The sequence below is a fragment of the Macaca thibetana genome, chromosome 7, assembly GCF_024542745.1.
Source record: "Macaca thibetana thibetana isolate TM-01 chromosome 7, ASM2454274v1, whole genome shotgun sequence".
NCBI classification, from domain to species: domain Eukaryota; kingdom Metazoa; phylum Chordata; class Mammalia; order Primates; family Cercopithecidae; genus Macaca; species Macaca thibetana.
Window position 1 is genome coordinate 86,650,593 of NC_065584.1, and position 11,875 is coordinate 86,662,467.

The 11,875-nt window shown below is 43.8% G+C and overlaps 1 protein-coding gene and 1 pseudogene across 1 annotated transcript; one reads left to right on the forward strand and one right to left on the reverse strand.

The window, feature by feature from the left end:
• Positions 1-2,362: 2,362 nt before the first annotated feature.
• On the reverse strand, positions 2,363-4,280 carry LOC126958281 (SWI/SNF-related matrix-associated actin-dependent regulator of chromatin subfamily E member 1-like; annotated as a pseudogene).
• A 6,396-nt stretch (positions 4,281-10,676) lies between these two features.
• On the forward strand, positions 10,677-11,875 carry LOC126958298 (olfactory receptor 5AU1). The gene has a single exon (XM_050796562.1). It carries the CDS (start codon positions 10,868-10,870, stop codon positions 11,801-11,803), a length of 936 nt encoding a protein of 311 aa, XP_050652519.1. The 5' UTR covers positions 10,677-10,867; the 3' UTR covers positions 11,804-11,875.

Consider the following 11,875-nt stretch of genomic DNA (forward strand, 5'->3'; position numbering starts at 1 on the left):
TTAAGGAATAATATTTTTCATTCCTCTCATAGCTGGAGACCAAACTCCTTTTAAAACGGGTCTCTCACTGTATATCTATAACTCTCATCATAGAGACCCTTCTTAAAAGGAGTTTAGTTTCCAGCTGTGAGAACAAATGCCTGGGGCCTGTGGATGAGGGAGGCATAGGGAAGAAGCTCTATGTATACCCTCCTCCCTGGGATACCACAGTGAGAGCACACTTGGATATGAAGGGCAGGCAGCCAAGGAAAGCAGCCAGTGAGATTCCTTGAGCAACTGTGATCCCAAATAATTGTTCTTAAACAGTAGGCTGCCTTGCCCAAGGTTCACAGGAGAAGCTTGTTATACGTGCAGATTCCAGGTCCCAACCCACAGAAAATTTGATCCAATAGGTCTATAGCTTGGCCCCAAAGCCTGGTGATTCTGAATGAGACAGGAGGTCTCTGAACCTCACTCTGAGAAACACTAAACCATGGGGTACTTGCAGGAGCACACGGATCTTCCTGAGCCACATATACATGTCTCTTCCCAGCTTGCTAGACTTGTCTGTGTCCTGGGAAATCAGCCTGTGGGTAGGATGGTCATCCTGGACACGCTCTTCCCTCCAGAAGACTTATCTGTGGTTAACAATTTCCAGAAATCTGGGTTACTACCTGATGATAATCTAACACCAGAGCATTTCCTCCTTCAAAGTTGCTTCAGATGGCCTTCAGCAAACCATGTAATTCTAGCAAAGCGCCTGGCTTGATGTCAGAGCTGCTGCTGTGGGGGTCAGAACACAAGTCTTCCATAGAAACACAACGAAGACAAAGCCAGACTCGTTGTGTTCATAGACTGAGTCTGGGGATCAGAGCCTGCCACTGGCTTTCGTCTCTCACATTGTCAGAGGTGCGGGGCAGCCCCACTCCCTGCGAGCTCCTCACACTGATCTTGTGCTGGTGGGAGCCACCCCAGAGCCACCTTTTCCCCTGGCAGCCCAGCAGCTCACCACTGGGGAGGAGGATGCATTCACTGATTAAAGTTTAAAAGGCAGGTGAGGAAGTGGGACTAATTAGCCCCATGAAGGCCCATTAAAGTGTTTGAAAAGTTACTAGCATCTCTGAGAGTCTACCCATGAGGAAACAAGGGGCTGGGAAACTGGGAATGAGGGGAATAGATCCACACAGATCCCTGCAAATATGCTGAGCACTCGCCCCAAAACACTACTCCACCTTCACCCTAAACTTAACTCTTACGTGATTATCTGTATTTCCTCGACACTGGAAAACCAGGTTTTTCTTTTTTCTGTGCCAGTTACCCAATGTACATTTGTGCTGTAGATGAGAGCTGAGGACCTTCCTGCCCTTCAAGATTATAGTAGAGTTAGAGGCATGTTATGTGGTTCCCAAATATTTGGGAACTTTCTAGGTATCTTTCTGTTATTGATTTCTAATGTAAAAGTATACAGTCAGAAAATACATTGTGTATGACTTGATACTTTTGAATTTATTGAGATTTACTTTAAGGCCCAGAATAGGACCCATCTTGGTGAATGTTCTATGTCCACTTGAAAGGAATATATCTTCTGTTTTGTTGAGTGGAGTGTTCCATCTGTAACTGCCAATTAGGTCAAGTTGGTTGGTATTGTCGTCCAAGTCTTTCTAATCTGCTGTTAATCTCATCCAGAGTATGTTTTCATATCAGACGTTGTAGGTTTCATCTACAGAAGTTTGTTTTCAGTCTCTTTTTATATCTTCTTGTCTTTGCTTATTTTTTGTACATATGGAATACAATTATAATAACTGTTTTAATGTGCTTCTGTACTAACTCTAACATCTGTGTCATTTCTGGGTCAGTTTCAGTTGGTCGATTATTTTTCTTTTCATGGGTCATGTTTTCCTGTCTCTTTACAAATCTAAATAATCTTTTTTCAGATGCTAGAGATTGTGAATATTATCTTGTTGAGTGGTGGATATTTTTATAATCCTATAAGTGTCTTTGGTTCTGGAACGCAGTTAAAATTATTTGGCAACAGTCTGAGCCTTTTGGTCTTGCCTTCACGATTTGTTAGGCAGGTCCACAGCAGGGTCAGTCTAGGGCTAATTATTCCGCAATACTGAGGAAATAACTTCTGGAACACCCAAACCCCCATGAGTTATGAGCTTTTCCTGTCCAGCTGGTAGAACCGGCACTGTAATTGGCCCTCTGTAAGCACTGGGCAATGTTGCCTCTGGTATTTTCAGGTTGTTCCTTCCCTGTCCTTGGGTAGTTTCTCCATATGATGTACTCACCACTACTCTTTTTTTTTTTTTTTTAAACCAAAAAAACATTTTTTTTTTTTTCATTTCAAAAAGTATTTAGAACACATAAAACAAGGCAACATTTATTCTTTTTTCTCATCTTCTGGTATGGGATCTGTTGGTGACTCCTCCACTGTTGCGCTGTTGCTCTCCGAGCCAGTGTTACTATCACTGTTTCCTTCCTCTGTCATACTGTCGATCCCCTCCTGCGCACTCTCCTTGTCTTTTTTTTTTTTTTTTTTTTTTTTTTTTTTGAGACGGAGTCTCGCTGTGTCTCCCAGGCTGGAGTGCAGTGGCGTGATCTCGGCTCACTGCAAGCTCCGCCTCCCGGGTTCACGCCATTCTCCCGCCTCAGCCTCCCAAGTAGCTGAGACTACAGGCGCCCGCCACCACGCCCAGCTAGTTTTTTGTATTTTTAGTAGAGACGGGGTTTCACCATGTTAGCCAGGATAGTCTCGATCTCCTGACCTCGTGATCCACCCGCCTCGGCCTCCCAAAGTGCTGGGATTACAGGCTTGAGCCACTGCGCCCAGCCATCTCCTTGTCTTAAGGAGTAGATGTGCCTTCTTCACCATTCTGTTGGCTCTCTGTCATTTCTTCAAGGTATGTCTCCTCTGTCTCCATTGGAATGTTGGAGAAACATGCCCCTGTTTCTCCACCTTGTTGGAATGGAATCATTCCTGCTGACAGTTGACCTTTTTATTTATTAGGAGAATTCAGCTAAATGTATTATGTAGAAATGATTGACCAGTTAATTGTTACATATAACATGTGGATTATGGTCTGAGTACCTTTAGGAACCTCATTCACACTAGGAAGGGGCACTCTGTTGGAGAATTTTAGTGTTTGAAGAGAACTTGGTATAAAGTAAAAATGTAGCCAGTTAAACTGTGGAGTAAAAGAACATAGACATACCTGACCAGACAAAAGCTTTACAAATGTTAGGAGACAGGAAGTAAATAAAGTAGAAAAGTTAGAGGTGCTTAGCTTGGTCTGCCGCCTCCTCCCTTTCCTCCTGCCTTTTCCGGGCCTGTTCCTCTGCCTGTGCAATCTCAGCTGCAATTTTCTCCATATCCACTTCTACCTTCAGATCGCACAACCTTTTAAGTTATTGCTAAATGAATCTGTGCGTTCCAGGAATTTCCTCCTCTTCCTCTGGTATTGTTCCTCTATTAGAAGAAGTTCAGCTTCTAGTTTTCACTGATGAACCATTAAGGACTGGATCTGTCGTTTGAGGACCTGCATTCTAGCAGTTGTGACAACTGACCAAATGTCTAGCACCACACTGTCACTAAGGATTTCATTGACGAGGCTGTGGTTTCTCTGGAAACAGGCAGTGGCTGTATGCGTCATTGAAAAGCCATCATTCATAATCACCTGGATCTTCAGCAGCCTGAATGCTCATGTAAGGTTCTCCTTTCTCTATGCGAGACCGTCTCTGTTGACTTTCTTCCTCTAAAGCAGCTTCTGCACAACTTTTTGCATTTATGTAAGCAAGGTACACGGGGGAATTATGACAGGCCTTCATAGATTCATTGTACTCTATCTTTTCTGCTTTGTATTCGTTTAAATATTCTTGTTTTTCTTCATCAGTGAGATCTCGCCACGTGCCACCAATCATCTTGCCAGTCTCCCACAACTTGAGGTCAGGGTTGGAAGCCGTGACTTGGTCCCAGACCTTTCTGCTGTACCTCATGTAGGATATCGGCAGCTTATCTGGTGGCTTTGGTGGTTTTGGAATCATAATACCAGAGGATGCCTGACCCGGCTGTTGGCACCCGGGTTCGCTCCCAGCCTGTAGTTGTTGTGGGCGAGATGACTGTATGGACTGTATCGCACAAACGCTGGTGTGCTGGGCATTTGTTTTGCAGGAGCTGGGGTGGGAGGTGGGGCATAAGGTGGTCTTTTTGACATTTTAGAAGATTAAATTCTCAGTTCCTAAGAATGAATCTGAGACACTGCAGGCAGAAAAAGCGCCCGCAGCTCCGGCTTCGCTTCCCTTTGTCCTCTCATCACTACTCTTATGAATACTTGAGAGAGGGCCCTCTGGGGTTCTCCCTTTATGGAAATTTCTCTGTCTAGTACTCTGTCATAGGAACATTGGCCCCATAGATCTTTCCAAAGTACCAGCTCCTTCTCAAGTCAGAGTGTCCTCCAGGATCCATCTCAGTCCGCCCTGTCTGCCCTGTGGTCTGGAAACTCTCCAAAGGCAGTAAGCTGGGGCAACTGTTGTGTTCACCTCATTTGTTTCCCACCTTTTGGGGTCATTGTCTTTCACTGTGTCATGTCTGATATCCCAAAAACTGTTTTATGTATTTTTAAGTTATTTTCTTTTTAATTTTTGATGTGGTTTTAGGTAGGGGGGTAAATTTGGTCCCCATGACTCCGTCTTGGCCGGAAGTTAAAGTCTCCCGTAGGTAAATTCGATTATAAGATTTCTCTTTTCTTCTCTTTCTCTTTATCATTTTTCTCCCTTCACTCCTCTTTTTTTGTTTTCTCCTCCAGGCCTTCTTAAGAAACCCAAACAGAGGCCGGGCGCAGTGGCTCATGCCTGTAATCCCAGCACTTTGGGAGGCCAAGGTGGGCAGATCACCTGAGCTCAGGAGTTCAAGACCAGCCTGGCCAACATGGTGAAACCCTGTCTCTACTAAAAATACAAAAATTAGCCGGGCGTGGTGGCACATGCTTGTAATCCCAGCTACTCAGGAGGCTGAGGCAGGAGAATCGCTTGAGCCCGGGAAGTAGAGGTTGCAGTGAGCTGAGATCGTGCCACTGCACTCCAGTCTGGCTGACAGAGCAAGACTCTGCCTCAAAACAAAAAAAAAAAAAAAAAAAAAAAGTGAGAAAAAAAAAAAAAAAAAGAAACCCAAACACAAATATTTTTCCTTGTCTCACTTTGGGCTTTTTTTTTTGTTTAAGTTCAGTTCCTACCTATGTTCATGCCCTTTTGGCTACATCTTCAACTCCAAGTTTATATAAACTCAAGAATAATGATAGCTAATATTTACTATGATCAACTGTGATCTATTATGCTAAATCTTTCGCAAACATGGCGATTCTTCTGACTGACACTCTTGTGGCTAACAGTTCTTCACAATCCTATGCGTACATGCCATTGCCACCATCAAGAGATAGAGTCTATTTTCTTTCCTCCTTGCATCTGTGCTGCCCATTTGACTTTCTTTGACCAGTAGAATGCAGCGCAAGTGACACTGGTGACTTCTGTAGATGAAAATTACAATGTCTGATGTGAAAACGCACACTGGATGAGATTAACAGCAGATTTAGAAAGGATGTAGTAGACTTCAACAACAATATCCACCAATTTGACCTAATTGGTTGTTATAGAGCTAATTGGAAAGTTATAGATAAAACATTCCACTCAACATTTCAAGTTGAAATAGAACATTCAAGTGGACATAGAACATTCACCAAGACAGATCATATTCTGGGCCTTAAAATAAGTCTCAATAAATTTGAAAGTATCAAGTCATACAAAGTGTATTCTCTGACCACATGCTATTAAATTAAAAATGAATAACAGAAAATCCCTAGAAAATTCCCAAATATTTGGAAACTACATAAGATGCCTCCAATTTTATTATAATCTTGAAGAGTTCCAGAGTCCAGCCTTAAGATGCTTGGAAGCTTCTATATCTCTCTTTGAGCCCTGAGCCAGAAAAGTCTGATAATTCTGCTGAAGATACTATGAAGGGAAAGGTCTAGCTTGCCTCCAGCTATTCCAGCCCCTCACGCTGAAGCATGTGAGTGAAGCCATACTGAACCATCCAGCCCTAATTGAGGCTCTAGATGACTGTAGCCACATGAATAAATTCAGGTGACATCAGCAGTCTAACCACTCAGCTGAGCCCAGCCAAGATTACAGATATTTGAGCAAATATGTGATTGGTTTAAAACGTTAAGTTTTAGGGTGCTTTGTTAAGCAGTAATAAGAAATATTTATTGTGGGGATCATTACATATGTTGTCTTATTAAATTCAGTCTTAGCAGGTATGTGAGGCAGGTACTATTATCATCCACATTTTACAGGTGAGAAAACTGAGTATTAGCAAAGTTAATAAACTTTCTAGATGTTACTTAGCTAACAAATTGTTAAGCAGGGATTTGACAAGTTGTCCGATTTCAAAACTGTACTGTACATTAAAGTTATAATGGTATTCCATATGTACAAAAAATGTAAAGACAGGAAGATATAAAAAGAGACTGAAAACAAACTTCTGTAGATGAAACCTACAATGTCTGATATGAAAACATACTCTGGATGAGATTAACAGCAGATTAGAAAGACTTGGACAACAATATCACCAACTTGACCTAATTGGCAGTTACAGATGGAACACTCCACTCGACAAAACAGAAGATAGTTTCCTTTCAAGTGAACATAGAACATTCACCAAGATGGGTCCTATTCTGGGCCTTAAAGTAAATCTCAATAAATTCAAAAGTATCAAGTCATACACAATGTATTTTCTGACTGTATACTTTTACATTAGAAATCAATAACAGAAAGATACCTAGAAAGTTCCCAAATATTTGGGAACCACATAACATGCCTCTAACTCTACTATAACCTTGAAGGGCAGGAAGGTCCTCAGCTCTCATCTACAGCACAAATGTACATTGGGTAACTGGCACAGAAAAAAGAAAAACCTGGTTTTCCAGTGTCGAGGAAATACAGATAATCACGTAAGAGTTAAGTTTAGGGTGAAGGTGGAGTAGTGTTTTGGGGCGAGTGCTCAGCATATTTGCAGGGATCTGTGTGGATCTATTCCCCTCATTCCCAGTTTCCCAGCCCCTTGTTTCCTCATGGGTAGACTCTCAGAGATGCTAGTAACTTTTCAAACACTTTAATGGGCCTTCGTGGGGCTAATTAGTCCCACTTCCTCACCTGCCTTTTAAACTTTAATCAGTGAATGCATCCTCCTCCCCAGTGGTGAGCTGCTGGGCTGCCAGGGGAAAAGGTGGCTCTGGGGTGGCTCCCACCAGCACAAGATCAGTGTGAGGAGCTCGCAGGGAGTGGGGCTGCCCCGCACCTCTGACAATGTGAGAGACGAAAGCCAGTGGCAGGCTCTGATCCCCAGACTCAGTCTATGAACACAACGAGTCTGGCTTTGTCTTCGTTGTGTTTCTATGGAAGACTTGTGTTCTGACCCCCACAGCAGCAATTGTGTTTCTATGGAAGACTTGTGTTCTGACCCCCACAGCAGCAGCTCTGACATCAAGCCAGGCGCTTTGCTAGAATTACATGGTTTGCTGAAGGCCATCTGAAGCAACTTTGAAGGAGGAAATGCTCTGGTGTTAGATTATCATCAGGTAGTAACCCAGATTTCTGGAAATTGTGAACCACAGATAAGTCTTCTGGAGGGAAGACCGTGTCCAGGATGACCATCCTACCCACAGGCTGATTTCCCAGGACACAGACAAGTCTAGCAAGCTGGGAAGAGACATGTATATGTGGCTCAGGAAGATCCGTGTGCTCCTGCAAGTACCCCATGGTTTAGTGTTTCTCAGAGTGAGGTTCAGAGACCTCCTGTCTCATTCAGAATCACCAGGCTTTGGGGCCAAGCTATAGACCTATTGGATCAAATTTTCTGTGGGTTGGGACCTGGAATCTGCACGTATAACAAGCTTCTCCTGTGAACCTTGGGCAAGGCAGCCTACTGTTTAAGAACAATTATTTGGGATCACTGTTGCTCAAGGAGTCTCACTGGCTGCTTTCCTTGGCTGCCTGCCCTTCATATCCAAGTGTGCTCTCACTGTGGTATCCCAGGGAGGAGGGTATACATAGAGCTTCTTCCCTATGCCTCCCTCATCCACAGGCCCCAGGCATTTGCTCTCATTCTTATGCACTCCACTCCATAATCCATTCCGATATGATAAGATCACCTTCAAGTTTTCCTCCTACATTTCATTCACAGGTACAAACTACAGCCAATAGAAATAGTGGTAATTGCAGCATCCTTTGAACAACTGTCAGAGATGCCCATTTCTCCATAATCCTTTCCCTGAGTCACTCTAAATTCTGAAGAATTTTGAATTTAGTGCAGATTGGAGAAGAGAGATGAAAGAGGAAAGGGGAGCAGAAGAGGGAGAGAGTGGGTTTAAAGCAAGTGATAAATCTGGAGGCTCTGACCAGCTATCCACTGTATTACCCAACACCCTACCCCATCCCATCCCACCACTCCATCCCAGGGTACACTTCCTGCCTCATCCACACTGTCCTGAGCATTGCACACATTCCTGTTTTTCTCTTCTTTTGTTCTTTTAATCAGAGAGATACTTGCAGACCTGTTACCTAAATTGAAACAGCCCACCAAAGAAAGAAGATGGGAAGCTGGGTCTCAAAATTCTACTCCACTCTTAATGACCACCTTTCTATTTTCTTTTTTTTTTTTTTTTTTTTGAGACGGAGTCTCGCTCTGTCGCCCAGGCTGGAGTGCAGTGGTGCGATCTCGGCTCACTGCAAGCTCCACCTCCCGGGTTCATGCCATTCTCCTGCCTCAGCCTCCCGAGAAGCTGGGACTACAGGCGCCCGCCACCTCGCTCGGCTAGTTTTTTGTATTTTTTAGTAGAGGCAGGGTTTCACTGTGTTAGCCAGGATGGTCTCGATCTCCTGACCTCGTGATCCGCCCATCTCGGCCTCCCAAAGTGCTGGGATTACAGGCTTGAGCCACCGTGCCCGGCCTCTATTTTCTTAAAGTGCCTGCAAATTATTTCCACTCTGGGAATTTTACAGTCATTTATCTGAATTCCTCTAATTTGCCTTGAAGTCGAATTGGCCTTTGTCACCAATGGCACCAAAGACATTTGCAACCCAAATCTAGGGCTGCCCACATTCTACAATAGTGGGATTTATTATACAATGGCAGCTGTTAGATTAAGGATAGCTGAATGTTACATCTAAGTGACTTGAAATGAGTCACATAATTGCATTCCACGTGCTCTAAAAGCAATTGCTAACGTTCTGTGTTCAAATTTGCACTTATATTTTGTGTCTCAATTTTATTAGGGCGTGTTACCTCTTTGGGCATTTCTAAAAGCTTTTTTCTTGTCACTAGTCACAGTATTCTATCAACACAAATAGTGCCTCATTCCCTGCCTGACAACTAAATTTAGTTATACATATGTCCAGAATCTTCTCCTGCCCAGTTTGTTTGATGATTCTGGAAATTATGCCATTGGAATTAGTCAGAATCTTTGCCTGCTCAATCCAGCTCTTTCCTCTTCCAAATTCTTCCAACACTTTTCACAGGTGTGTTATTCACTTACTCTCCTCAGGGCAGGAGGAGGCAGCTCACTTTTGACCTTTTTTGTCTTACTCAGCCACATCTGTTGGCTTCAAAGTCTTTGTAACTGAGAGTCTTCACCCAAGAGCACGGGGTGCTTAACTGGCTCAGCGCCCAGAGGTAACTTGGGAAGACATGTGGTAGAGGAGCCAATGGGGCAGAGGAGAGCGTGGTGTTTAGGTGATGCATTCATAGCCTTATTCACTCTCTAAATAGAAAAGACATTTTCACAAAGCCTCACTCACTTCGTTCCTTCCCTGCTGGCCGCAACATCCCCTGAGTCCAGGGTAATTTTGTTCTCTGGAAATGATGGTCAGCTTTGTGGATGATGAAGAGACTCTCCCGTTGATGGAGGATCCCACATGCAGTCTTATACCACCTTCACCCCTCCACACTCTCAGCCCTTGTTACCTTAATTACTCACGTTATTGCCTGGCTAGTGCTGATTTCACAGAGCCAATTTTATAGCTGACCCAATGAGCCATCTACAGCCTCTCTGAAGGCCTGTTTAGTAACGCTTACATAACACGTATGTCTCTGTCGATACTGTTAGGTGGTAGGTTGCTTGCTAAGCTTTGTTGTGGGTTCATCTTATTTATCATGTTTATTTAGGTTTTGGGTCTATCTTCTTAGTGAGAATGCTCATAGCTAACCTTCTTTGAACTTCCTCAAAGTGCTCGAATTTGTTCAAGTTCTCTGCATGAAATAACTCATTGAATTTTTATAATAATCTTTAGAGACAGGTGCTATTATCTTTATTTCACAGATGGAAAAATGGAAACTCAGAAAGGTAAAGTAACATTCCCGAGATTACACAGCTAGTTAATGGCAAAGTCCCAACTTTGAACCTTGGCAGTCTGACACTGCAGTATGTGTGGCTTAAACACAAAATATACTGTCTATAGAATATAAGCTTCCCGAGGTCAGGCACTCTTGAAATCCTGATAGGGAGAACACAGAGCTTAGCATATGGAAAACTATGAATATATACTTGGTAAGTGACTGTTTCATTACTTAGAATTTTTAAGATCCTCGAGACCAATTGTGGATATTTCTCTTATATTTTCCACTGCTGCTCAAGTAATGCTTACCAACTAGCCAACCAACCAAGGAGAGAAGACCCTTTCTATGACAGAGTTTCATCTACAAAACCAAATGCCCTCAATAAGACTCATCTTCAGAAGGCTGTCCTTAGGCAGAATTAAACTCAGTGAGAGCCCCAGGTGTTCAATCTAATTTATAGTGGTGCCTTCTTTCTCCACCACAGAGCACTGGAGAAGCATGAAAGGGGCAAACCTGAGCCAAGGGATTGAGTTTGAGCTCTTGGGCCTCACCACTGACCCCCGGCTCCAGAAGCTGCTCTTCGTGGTGTTCCTGGGCATGTACACCGCCACTCTGCTGGGCAACCTGGTCATGTTCCTCCTGATCCATGTGAGTGCCACTCTGCACACACCCATGTACTCCCTCCTGAAGAGCCTCTCCTTCTTGGATTTCTGCTACTCCTCCACAGTTGTGCCCCAGACCCTGGTGAACTTCTTGGCCAAGAGGAAAGTGATCTCCTATTTTGGCTGCATGACTCAGATGTTCTTCTATGCGGGTTTTGCCACTAGTGAGTGCTATCTCATCGCTGCCATGGCCTATGACCGCTATGCTGCTATTTGTAAGCCCCTGCTCTATCCAACCGTCATGTCTCCTGAGGTCTGTGCCTCGCTGATTGTGGGCTCCTACAGTGCAGGATTCCTCAATTCTCTTATCCACACTAGCTGTATCTTTAGTCTGAAATTCTGCAGTGCTTATGTGGTCACTCACTTCTTCTGTGATGGACCACCCATCCTGTCCCTGTCTTGTGTAGACACCTCACTGTGTGAGATCCTGCTCTTCATTTTTGCTGGTTTCAACCTTTTGAGCTGCACCCTCACAGTCTTGATCTCCTACATCTTAATTCTGAACACCATCCTGAGAATGAGCTCAGCCCAGGGCAGGTTTAAGGCATTTTCCACCTGTGCATCCCACCTCACTGCTGTCTGCCTCTTCTTTGGCACAACACTTTTTATGTACCTGCGCCCCAGGTCCAGCTACTCACTGACCCAGGACCGCACAGTTGCTGTGATCTACACAGTGGTTATCCCAATGCTGAACCCCCTCATCTACTCTTTGAGAAACAAGGACGTGAAGGAAGCTTTAATAAAGGTTTGGGGTAGGAAAACAATGGAATGATTTCTCAATGCATTACCACACATCTTTAGGAAGCCGAGGGAACTTTTACCTTAGGTGGTGTCACCCTGAGCA